Source organism: Rhinopithecus bieti, unplaced genomic scaffold, assembly GCF_001698545.2.
Source record: "Rhinopithecus bieti isolate Rb0 unplaced genomic scaffold, ASM169854v2 scaffold_43749, whole genome shotgun sequence".
In the NCBI taxonomy this organism is placed as follows: Eukaryota; Metazoa; Chordata; class Mammalia; order Primates; family Cercopithecidae; genus Rhinopithecus; species Rhinopithecus bieti.
The window spans coordinates 2,075,830-2,088,612 of NW_016818380.1; the positions used below are offsets into that span (position 1 = coordinate 2,075,830).

At 40.2% G+C, this 12,783-nt stretch overlaps 2 protein-coding genes across 8 annotated transcripts in view; one reads left to right on the forward strand and one right to left on the reverse strand.

The window, feature by feature from the left end:
* LOC108518523 (translation initiation factor IF-2-like) overlaps positions 1 to 323 on the forward strand; it is a 17,751-nt gene extending 17,428 nt beyond the window's left edge. The window contains exon 5 of the mRNA XM_017856955.1: positions 269 to 323. Within this exon, the coding sequence (XP_017712444.1) occupies positions 269 to 323 (55 nt within the window). The remainder of the gene's footprint in view (positions 1 to 268) is intronic.
* Positions 324 to 9,352: 9,029 nt separating this feature from the next.
* RAPGEF4 (Rap guanine nucleotide exchange factor 4) overlaps positions 9,353 to 12,783 on the reverse strand; it is a 326,385-nt gene continuing 322,954 nt past the window's right edge. For all 7 annotated transcript variants that reach the window (XM_017856973.1, XM_017856976.1, XM_017856974.1 and 4 more), the window contains one exon: positions 9,353 to 10,611. In XM_017856973.1, coding sequence (XP_017712462.1) covers positions 10,484 to 10,611 — 128 coding nt within the window. In that variant the 3' untranslated portion in view covers positions 9,353 to 10,483. The remainder of the gene's footprint in view (positions 10,612 to 12,783) is intronic.

A 12,783-nucleotide genomic window follows, 5' to 3' on the forward strand; every position in this document is an offset into this window, starting at 1 on the left:
CTGTGGTGAGCCGAGATCATGTCATTGCACTCCAGACTGGGCAACAAGAGCAAAACTCCGTCTCAAAAATAAAAAATAAGATTTAAAATTATATATATATGTGTGTGTGTGTGTGTGTGTGTGTGTGTGTGTGTGTGTGTGTATGTGTATATATATATTTTTTTAAGTAGCTGGGAAGAAAAACTATCCCCTAAGTTTATTACAACTTAGAGGATTTGAAGAGAAAGGAAGAGTAATGTTAACATGTATGCTGTGAATTTGTCTCCAGATGGAATGGCGATGACTTATTAGGCTCCTATTTCCATGAATGGATCCTCTGCTGAAAGTGTGCTTGGATACAGCAGAGCTAGAGAAGGCTTGGAAGTTTTGGTCTTCCTTTCTTTTTCTCTCCTACCAGGCTCTGAAATGAATTAGGTTGGTGCAATGGCAAAACCCACAATTACTTTTGCACCAACCTAAACAGGAAACATATTTGCTGCTCCTGATGTAAATTATGACATTCATCCTGAGGAGGCAGAAGGAGCTTTCACCAGTTTGGTTTTATTTTTATATATATTTATTTTTATTTTGTTTGTTTTTCTGAGGCAGGGTGTCACTCTGTCACCCAGGCTGGAGTGCAGTGGCAAGGTCATAGGTCGCTGTAACTTCAAACTCCTGGGCTCAAGCAATCTTCCCACCTCAACCTCCCAAGTAGCTAGGACTGTAGGTGCTTGCCATCAGGTGCAGCTAATTTTTTAATTTTTTGTAGAGATAGGGTCTCCCTATGTTGCCCAGGCTGGTCTCAAAGTCCTGGTCTTAAGCAATCCTTCCTCCTCATCCTCCCAAAGTGCTGGGATTACAGGCACCAGCTACTGCGCCAGGCCCAGTTTTGGTTTTAAATAAGATTATTTAATCTATTTTTTTATCATAACAGTTTTTGTGGTTCCTATTTTTTAGTTTGATAGCACCACTCTAAAGATAAGGGACCTTGGTAATAGGAGAGTCTTCTGTTTGCTCAGTGCAGACAATACCTTCATCCTCAGCCCAAGTAGAGATTTTCAAGTTTGGAGTCAGAAGCTATGAGAAGATTAAAGTGGTCTGCATAAAAAAGAAAACATGACCTAGGGTCCCCAAGAATGATCTGCAAACTAGAGAGGGTGGAGAGAATTGGGAATAGAAAAAGGAGACCATATGACTGGCAGCAGAGGAGAAGGAGTTCCAGACAAGATATATCCAATGAGGACCTGTTAAAATGAAATACTCTTGAGTTCTATAATGAAACGCCCTTGCCTATGTTTTCTTCAAAATATTCAGTAAATACACAGAGTTCAAGAATGCTTTGATTTCAGTGGAGTCAATTTCTAATGAAATAAAGTACAGAGAATAATATGAAAACATATATGGGCCAATCATGTGTATTTTAAGAGATAAACCATTTCAAATACAACTGAAGTTCCTTCTTGGATGTGAGTGAATCCCTTATGGTGAATACAAATAACTGTGATTTCCTGAGTAAAATCTTTCCGTAACTGATACATGGCATATATATGATTTGTGGGATATTTATGAAGGGATTCATATACATACATAAACACTTTTATTTTAAAGATAAAACTTTAGAAACAAATACTCCAAATCACTTTCCTAAAACCTCACTTACTATATTTTGGCAAAATTAATCTCATGCTTTGGTTCTTGAACTCCTATCTGTTATTTTTATTTTGCGGCATCAAAAGCCTGAATAATCAGTCCTCTTGGGGACGAGAAGCTAGGCAGACAGTGAGCCTCATAGTTAACAACATATGCCTTGGAATCAGATGTGCTTTGTTTGAGATCCCAACCTCTTTCATAATCCAAGTATGTGACCTCGGGCAAGACATTTCATTTCTCTCAGTGTTTCTTCATCAGTAAATAGTGAAACTTTTCGTTTCTTAGGTATTTAGAATAAAATGCTTTGTGTATGTAACTGGCACATAGTGGGTGCTCAATAAATGGCAGAAGAACTGGCAGACAAAAAGCACTGATTACTGAACCAGTAAATAGCCCAGAAAATTCTCTTCCAAGGTCAACATTCAGAAAACTCTGTACTTAAAACTCTGTGTTCCTTACTGACCTTGCTTTTCTTCTAATTTAAAAAACAAGTACAGGACTTCCTCTATTTTTCCCCTGGCAACCATCTCATCGTGCTCAAAAGATTTCCCTGCCCCATGCTACAGACTTTCTTCAGTTGCTGCAAAGATGTTTTTTTCTAATGCATAAATGAACTCTACACAATAAGCCTATAATACAACTGAGTATCACAGTTATTCCCATAATCCCCTCCACCCACGACTGTTTCAATATTGACTTAATGTTATTCATTTGCTTGTGTTGTTATTGAAAACGAATTCTTAATTAAAATGGCCCAGCATCACCTGGCTCACATAGAGTGCCACAAATAATAATCCCTAATTTAATGTACACTTTGGCTTATACCTACAATTTAATTTCTGAAGCCAGAAATATAAATGGATTTTTACAATGGCTTCTGAGTACTAGGTGGGGGAAGATTAGGACTGCTAATGAAGAGCTACTTTCTTAGGAGGCATCTCGTAACAAGGCATAATTGTTTCTAGGCAAGATAGACTGAGCATGTAAATGAACACCCAGTTTAGGCTAAAATCTAATTTCTGGCATGATCTATGTCTATATGAGTTGTGTTAGATTTTGGCTTCGTTTCTGGTCTACTCTTTCATATATGAATATTTTATCTATTGTTAAGGAGCATGAGTCTTTTATTCTATTTTCACTTCTCCTTTCTTTTATTCAGTAATTTGAAATGTTTTCTATTCTGCTGCAAATAACTTTTTAGTTGCGCCTATACAAAAATATGGTATCTTGGTACAATTATTGCAGCAAAAACTTTGCAAAACTGGTGTAACCCAAGTTTGAAATACAAAGGACAGACATCTGATAGAACTCCTAAACTGCCTCTCTAGCCCAAGTCACTTTCAATGACTTAAAGCCACCACATAACTTTCTCTCCTTTTCCATCCTTTCATATTTGGTTTGGCTGAAGACTCTCAGGCATCCTTGAATGTTCTAAAGCACCTCTTTCTGTGGCCTCTCATTATAGCTGAGAGGCAGGAAAGGCACTAATATTTCTTGAGCACCAAGCACTCAGTATGCCAGACACTTTCTACACCTTCACTCATTTAGGACTCCCCAGCTTTTGTGAGGCAGGTGTTGTCATTCCCATTGGCAGATGTAGATAATGAAGCTCAAAGAGGTAAAAGAGCAAAGTTCACAGCTGAGGGCTATCACATTACAACAGTGTAGGCCACAACACACACAACACGAAGCCTGGTTGAGGAGGAGCTCTCTGTGAGGCAGTGCCAATGGAGACAAGGGTTGACTCTTGCCTAATACACACAAAGTTGCTGTCTATACTGGAGGTGGCCCTGATTGAGTCAAACCCAGGTCTGCCTGATCTTCAAGCTGGTTGTCCTTCTGCTAGTCCTGCTGCTTCCCCAGGAGCTAATAGAGTCACCCTGGAGAAGCACTTTCAACAGCTGGCTGCACCACGCCTGAAAAACTCTCCTCAGACAAGAGCAGTGGACCTTCCAGCCACTCCCATTATGTGCTGCCCTTACTCTAGTAGATGGTTTGTGAAAATGGCAACAGTTTTCCCCTCCTTATATTCACAACTTTGATGATATGACTTGGTAGTGCCAGACATCACGATACAGAATTCTTTCTCTACTCTTTGACTCTTGGCTATCCTCTTGACCACTTTGGTCAGCAAAGTGCTGCGGAAGTCATAGTGTCCTCTTGGAGCACCAGTTCTGAACCTGGGCCTCCAGAGCTCTTGTTTATCCTCTTGCTTCCTGGGAACCCTTCCCAGCCAACAAGTGATGAAACCCAGGATAGCTGGTTGGGGAGTGAGAGACTATATGGAACAGAAACAAGCCATTCCTTCTGAGGCCATCCTAGACCAGCTGACCACAGATACATGCCTGAGTCCAGCCCTGATCTGCTAAGTCTGGCTCAGATGGCAGAACTGTCCAGTTAACCCATCAACTCATGGTTCATGGTTGTTGATTTAAAGCTTGTGGTTTTAAGTCACTACAATTTAGAGTGGTTTATTATACAGTGTGATGGTTAATTTTGTCAAGGTGGAGGGTGTTTTTCAATGAGATTAACATTTAAATTGGTGAGCTGTGGGTAAAGCAGACTGCTCTCCATAACGTAGATTGGTCTCATCTAATCCATTAAAGGCACCTGAATAGAACAAAACGACTGGCCTCCTTCAGCAAGAGGAAATGCTCCAGAAGACTCTGCCTTTGGACTTCATCTGCCCCACCAGCCTTCCTGGGTCTCCACTTGCCGGCCTTCAGACTAGAACTGCACCATCGGCTTTGCTGGGTCTCCAGGCTGTCAGTCCACACAGTGCATTTTGGACTTGCCAGTCTGCATAATCATGTAAGCCAATCCCCTATAATAAATCTCCCTTAAAGCTCATTCTATTGGTTCTATTTCTCTGGATAACCCTAATACACACAGCAACTGATAAACTCACTGATAACCCTGAACAACCTCTTTATTATTCTAAAGTTACCACACCTTGGCTAGTGCAGAACATGTTCCCCAAGAACTTCTGTGTCTCCTTACCTCAAGCCCTTCTCCCTGCTGGGGAGACTGAATCATCAATCTGTCCCTCTGTCCTAAAATATCAGGACTCCTGACTGAAATCATCGATTCTCCTCCATTCCTGCCAGGTCCTTGATGTTATCACCTGGAGGCTTTTGCCACCTGTCTCTGGCTAAGGAAATAGATGGAGACCTGATGCAGGTTTTCCAGGCCTCTTGTTGTCTCAGGTGCTGCAAAAACCTGTTCTGAAGAGGTTTACCCCAACTTTTGCTCTCATGTTTCTCTTGTACTGGTCCTCCTATTACAGAATTCCACTCTTTCTGAGTTTTCTCTGGCTAGGAAGAGTCAGAACCCTCCCAGAGGAAGACACAGGAAGGAGACTGGGATGGAATCAGGCAGCTCTCGCATGCCCTGGGTCTAGGCTCTCTTTCTTCCTCAAATCTGGAGGCAAATGTCAGAGCCCATAAGCCCATAGTGCCTTGTGCTTACTTCCCTTTAGAGCAGGGCTTTGGCCACTATCTTTCTAAGTTTGAATTGTCCCAGGAACAAAGATCCTGGCTTCCTGTAGCAACATCCTTGACCTTCCCTAGCTGCCTGACAAGCACATGCAAAGGAGCCCAAGCAAAGTGGCCACATTTCCCATTCCCACGCCCTTATTCTCTGGGGGTTGGAAACATTCCCTTCAGTCTTCCTATCCTGCAGTGTCAGACCACAGGCAGCAGGAGTGTGGTGCATCACCCCACAGGGCAGCAAGGACAAAGGTTCAGGGGCTGTGATTGTCTTGTAAGCAGTCCTGGCTTGACAGACAGGACACTGGTAAATGAAGCCTGCCTGCTCCCTGCTACTTGCTTGGATACCCACATACTGAGCCCTGGGTCCCCTGGCCACTCCTTCTCTCAACTGCTGTACCATACATTGGCAATTTTGGAAATGATGCAGGTAATTATGAGCTATGTCCAATGTAGCCCATCAAATGGTACAGCCACTGTGGAAGACAGTATGGCAGTTCCCTAAAACATTAAACAGAATTGCTATATGATTCAGCAATCCTACTTCTTAGTATATACCCCAAATAATTGAAAAGTTGGGACTTGAACAGATAAATTGACAAACAAAATGTGGAATCGACATAAAATGGAATTCTATGCAGCCTTAAAGAGGAAGGAAATTCTGGTACACGCTACAATTTGGATGAACCTTGAAAACATTAAGCTGAGTGCAACAACCCAGACACAAAAGGACAAATATTGTTTGATTCCACCTATGTGAAGTCCCGAAAATAGGCAAATTCATAGAGATAAAAGAATAGTGGTTACCAAGGGCTGGAGGGAAGGAAAAATGGGGAGCTAATGTTTGATGGGCACAGAATTTCAGTCTGGAATGTTGAAAAAGTTTTAGAGATGGATAGCAGCAATGGCTGTACAACAAGGTGAATGTACTAAATGCCACTGAATTATTTTCTCAAAAAGGCTTTAAGTGGTAAATTGTATGTTGTATATCTTTTATCACAATAAAAAATTAAAAAGTGGCCCAGTGTGGACTTAGGAGAAGGGATGATGTTGGTCTGTATGGGTGTCTAGGTCCACTACTGCTTTTGAATGCTTGCATTCTCCACAGCTTACTCTGCTCTACCTTTAAGCCTTCATAATAAAGTAATTAAGGAATTAGGGATGGCCCTTACCAAGTGTCCTGGGCAGAGTGGTACACAGAAAGCAGTGGCCCTGCCGTTCAAGGGCTCACCATTGGAAATGCAACGCCCTGTCTCAAGTTCTTCAATGACTTCCCACTCAAAGGTCTGCATAGGCCTTACATGCTCTGGACCCTTCTTAGCTCTCCAGCACATCTGGAAATGCTGTCTCCTTCGATCTCTGTTGGCCACAGTGAGCTTGCTGTCCCTTATTGCCAATGTTACTTCCTGCTTAGAACACATTCTCCTGCTCTCTCTGCTTAGCCAGCACTCACATCTTTCAGAGCTCAGCTCAACTGTCACTTTAACAGGGAACATTTCCTTGCCTCTGATCAGATTAAATCCCCTTATTACATGCCCTTGCAACACCATATCTTTCCTTGGAAGCATTCTTTTTTTTTTTTTTTTTTTTGAGATAGAGTCTTGCTCTGTTGCCAGGCTGGAGTGCAATGGTGTGATCTCGGCTCCCAGGTCCAAGTGATTCTCCTTCCTCAGCCTCCCAAGTAGCTGGGACTACAGGCGTGCACCACCATGCCCAACTAAGTTTTGTATTTCTGGTAGAGATGGGTTTTCACCATGTTGGCCAGAATAGTCTTGATCTCGTGACCTTGTGATCCACGCGCCTCGGCCTCCCAATGTGCTTGGATTACACGCATGAGGCACTGCGCCCAGCCAGAAGCATTTTTGTATTTATTTGTTCAAATCATTAGTTGATTAACCTCTGTCTCCTCCACTGAACGATAAGCCCCAGGAGAACAGGGACCTTCCCTAGTTGTCCTCACCATTGAGTTCTGTGTCCACAGAGGGCCTGGCACTCAGTAAGCAGCTCAATCATTATTTTCTATGAATGAAAATGAATGAATGAATGAATGAATGAATGAATAGAAAAGTGACTGACAATACCTAAATCAAAGGCTTTTTTCTAGTTTAGAAGTAAGGGATAAGGTAACTGTTCATCTAATACCACAATTTTCAAGGTAGGACAGATTAAGATTACTCTAAAGCAAGAGATGTAAGGCATTCTAGATTGACAGTAAAAGGAAAGCTATTCGAGGTAGGGGTTCATTTTACCACACTGCATATTCCAGGCTGATTTTTTTTGTTATTTGGAGCACAATTCGAAACTAAAATGACACTCTGTTTAATTTTCTCATACTGATAGTCATTGATCTGCAATCATATCTTCAGAGGACATGGTATTTTCTTCCTTCCTGTGTTCAGGAGGAGTATATTTAACCTGCGTGGCATTCAAAAATTGCTGGAAAAGCTTAGCTCCCATACACTATGCCAATGACCTTGCTAAGTAGGTATGTTAAATACTCAAATGTATAATTTTCTACAGGCGCTTTTGGTAAAAACATTCTTCTTTTTCACATCTTCCAGCAAACCTCATTATCCTTCTTGTGACCCTGTAGGCATCTCATTTTCTTTTGGCTTGTTTGCAACTTTTAAAATATTAACTGCATCTCCTGCCTCAGGAAGGGTTGCTTGGCTACTACTCTACATTTTTAGAGTGTGAATTCTATTATTTTACCACTGCTACCTTCAATAATGCAGTTTAATGCATTTTCGAAGAAGCTAGAAATAATAAAAAATTTCTTATCTTTATTAAGTGCAATAAGTTATTCTCACGTGGAAGAACAAGGGGAACATACATAGGGGAATATGTATCAATTTTAAATAATGTTGAAACTGCATTAAAATAAGATCATAAGTTGGCAGTCACCATGGAATTGGGGAAAAGTGCTGCTGTATACAGGATGCTAGCTTTCAGTAAAGTAGGAATAAAGACGAGCAAAACAAGAACAAGGATGCCGCAGGAATGGGCTCCCAGCTTCATTCATCATCGTTGTAAATTATCTAGAAAAGAAACTATACATGATATATAAAGGAAAATATATAAAAGTGAAATTTTTGCAGCTGACATTGAGTCTATCAGATAGTGAAATACTGAACGATAATGATTTCAAGAAAATTTATTGAGTGACCTTCTTTTATTGTCTAGTAAATCCCAGGCACTGCACTTGCCTCCAGCGGCAGGTGTAATACTGCACAAAACACCACCTCTGGTTCTGGGGACCTTGAAATTGTATATGAATGAACACAGAGAGGCATTTGCCTGCTGTGGCATTTCTCAAAGTGGACTTCAATTGTGGGATGTTAAAAGGGATTTCAATAGGACTTCTCAGAACCTTTAACGTGTTAGTGAATACTGGCAATCATTTCTATGAATGGGGTATATTATGCAGTGTTCCCCAACTTTATTTGAGGATAGAATCTTGGTTTTGTTTTTGGCTTTGCATGTGTGTGTTTGTTTTTGGAGGGACAGTATGTGAACTTGTGAGACTAGTATAGGCTGGAACATGCTTTGGAAAATGCTGACTTATTAAAAAAATAGAGGCATGTCTGGAATTTAAAGAACTTTGGATATCTCTTCATCAAATATTTGCTAAGTACTTAAATCACTGAGAAATGGCATGAGGCCCCACACCAGGAAGCTCTAAAATCCAGTGCCCCTTCAGACCAGCAATGCTCCTAATTGCTGAAAAGTGAACACAACAGACAAATGTCTGTCAACTGACAAATGGATAAACAAAATGTGGTATATTTATGGAATGGAATATTATGTGACCATAAAAATAAATGAAGTACTGGTACAAGCTATAATATGGTCAACCTTGAAAACATTATGCTAAGTGAAAGGAACCAGACACAAAACCTCATACTGTATGATTCCACTCATATGAAACATCCAGAGTAAATCTAAAGACAAAGAAAGCAGATTCGTGGTTGCCAGAGGTTGGAGGGAGAGAAGAATGAGGAGTGACTGCTAATGAGTTCAGAGTTTCTTTTAGGGATGAGGAGAATGCTCTGAAGTTAGATACTGATGATGGTTACCTATACAACTTTGTAAATATACTAAAAATCACAGGATTCTACACTTTAAAAGAATGAATTTTATAGTGTGTGAATTTTGTGTCATTAAAAGATCCAATACCCCCACCATACCAAATGGTTATCCCTTTCATATTATAGGAATTGAGACAAACACAATCATTTCTTGTCAACAATTATATTTAGTGAAGATACTAGATGTTATTTACAGAAGATATACATACATACAATTCCTACACATTAAATGTAGTCTAATTGTGAAAACAGGAAAAAAAATGTACTTCAAAATTACATACTAAATAAAATAAATAAAAAGTAATTATTTGGCACAATATCTATTATGTAGCAAATAAATAACTCTATACCATTGATTGAATGAACTATTTACAATCTTTGAAAGTGCAAAACAATTGCTGAAAATTAAGATATTTGTAATAACTTTTAAGTCCAGAAAATATTTTTTCATCAGGTACAATAAATTTGTAGCCAACAGTACAAGGGTTTTTAATGCCCAGGAAAATATTTCAATTTTGAAAAATGTTTTGTGCATATTGTGCTCTTCTGAAATATTATTTTCTACTTTAACGCTGGCAAATTTAAGAACCTTGACATTTCTTAGTGGAATTCTTATGTATATAATCCTGATTTGTAAATTTTGAAAAGTTACATTGTAAACATAAATATTATTCTATATATCATTCAGAAATTACAGACCAGTCCTCCCTAAATTACATAAACAGCCATAATGTTCCATAATAATGTGGTCAGGCTCTATTCCTTCAGAGGTAAGATGATGAAGATGGAAGAATACAATCTATAATTTGGACTTCTATAGATTCCTCAACACCTTCCCCAAACCCCATGCTCCAAATCAAGATGTTGAGTTAAAATTTTATCCAAATCTATCCCATTTGTAGCACATCTCATCCCATAAACACTCTTAGAAACAAATGTCAGGGGCTTGCTAGTTCTCTTGACAAGGGTATTTCTACCAAACTCTGCACGTGGGCCTTATTCAACACTTCAGCAGAGAAGATGGCAGAAGTGGAAATGAAACAGGGTAACCACAAACTGGGGATTCCTAAGCTAGAGTGTGTAAGCTTTAGGCAAGTCAAATAATTCCTTCTCTTGCCAGGTAGCTGGTAAGCTGAATGCAGCCCTGAGGTGTCTCAGGATGTGTTTTTGCTTGTTTTGTGGAATTCTCTAGTGGCAATACAGTCAGTAGTAGCATAAATGGCATTTTTGAAAGATTGTGGACTGGAGACAGACTGTTGCTCTGGGCATTTGAAATGTCTATGGTCGACGAGGCTCTAATCTGTGTGACATCTGTGATAAAGTTCTCTGGTTGTCAATCACATTTAATTGCCGTACATAACTCCGGACATCCTGATGGTTCTTATTAGCTTGAGCTGCATCAGGATCTGTTGAAAGAGGAAAGCGCAGAATTGGCATTGTGTAATATATGTATATAAGATACAGTCTTACTTCTCCAATTATTTATTACATTTATCGTAGGTTCCTGGGTTCCCTCAAGACCTTTCAACACACCACAATCATTGAAACGTTTCCGCTTGGTTGTTCCATCTCCTTCCTACCCTCCAATTTTCTTTTCTTCCCTGAAATCACCTCTTTTGATCATTCTCCTTTGAATTGCACGTTGTAAAAAAAAAAAAAATGGCACCAAATTAAAAGGGAAGCATCTGTCTGATAGCCCCTGGGTATAGATTAAAATTGTTTCCCTTTCCAGAGGTCTCTGTGTCTCACACTTTGTGTCTCTGCCTCATTTGATCCAGATGAAGACTAACGTCAAAAGACACAGTTTTCATTAGCCTCTCACAAAAGTGCTTAACATCTGGGCCAAACTGAAGCAAACCAGTGAGACTACAGAGTCCTGACTCCCCTCTTTACTTGCACACAGTACACAGCATTACTACACAGATTGTATGTTCTTAGAGGCTGTCCATATTCAGAAAAAAACCCAACTCACAGGCTGAAGTTATGACTTCTGCTAGACCTTTGATTCTTTGATGCTATTTGCTCTGAAAACTTAACTACCATTCTATTCTGATGCACATCTCAAGCATGTGAGCAACTGAGGTTAACTGATTTCATGAAGATCAGGGCTGAATGATGAGCCAAAGCACTTAGCCCTCGCAGGGAACGTACATGAATGAGGAAAGCCAGACTGGAAGGTGGTGAACTGGAAACACAGGTCCCTCCGGAAGTGATGACCTGGCTTTTGCATGTTGCTGCCACGGGGGAATCTGTGTCTAGAGTTGCCAGATCTTCCTTAAGAAATGGGAAATATGGATTTCTTCTTTGTGAATTCTCCCGATTTTAAAATGGTGACATTATTTCAAAAGAAAAGGGGGAAAAATGCTCTCTTTAGACCCAACACCTCTGTGGGCCACCTTCATTTCATGCCTCACTGGGTAGGACCTCTGGTCTAAGGGGACACCGGAGTGGCAGAGCCAGACCCTGGCTCTTGACCAGGGTTCTTTTCACCACAGTACACTGCCTTCTGTAGTCTAGTTGCTCCTGCTAGATCCACACAGCACTCCCAAAGACAGTTAGAATGCCATCTGCACAAGGGGTGAAGGGGAGTGTTGCAGGTCTGAACGCAGAAAAGCAGAAAGAAGACATACATGCCCCTGCCCCCTGTGAGAAGAAACTCATCAGTATAATTATCACATAGAAATAATACCACAGCGAACTGCAGAGCACATTGTGTTTAATTTCCTCCACTTCTCACTGGCAGTGTACTCTACATGTACAATATACTGTAATTACATTGTACACATTCCCACAGTGTTTGTGAATCTATTCCTATAGCTTTATCTATAGATTGTTGACTTCAGAGCTGAGCAGCTGTTGTTTACCAGACATTACTGATAACTTCAACAAATGCAGTGGAGTTTTTCTTTTTAAATAAATGTTCCCCTTGGCTTCTCTAGGAGGAGACATAGGAGAATGCAAGATTTACTTGCAAAGAGGCTCATAGAACAAAATACATTATTTTGTGGTTCTTGAACCTCACTGAAAACCTTCTTACGGCTAGAAACCCCCCTGGGCACACAAGATTTGGCATATAATTTCAGGGCCCCCTTGATCCCTGCTATGGAAAGTCCATGGATCTGGGATCATAAACTCCGGTTGTCAATGGTGTCACTTATCTATTCTTGTTTTCACTTGTACAACTGCTTTATGATCATATCTTTAAACATGAAGTAAATTAATGATGAAAACATATGAGACACTTTATTTCTGGCTGAATCTACATAAGAATAGTTGATGATGTGCAAGACTATTCACATTTTGGAAGTCAGAGAAGGCACAATCATTTGAATCAGTTGCTCCCCAAATCAAGATTATTTTCTTAGATTTTCCTCCCTATTCATTAAAAAATGAACACTTAGTAGTCCTGGTGTCCCATGTTAGCAAACCTGGCCATGAGCCAGTCCTGCACTAGGAAGAGCAAACAACTCTGACTAATAAAACAAGAGCATCGTAGTCTCTCAGCACTGGGTTTATTGGAGGAGATGGTACTGGCGGCCTCAGATTCATGTTTATGTCATAGTGTCATCCCGAGTTAA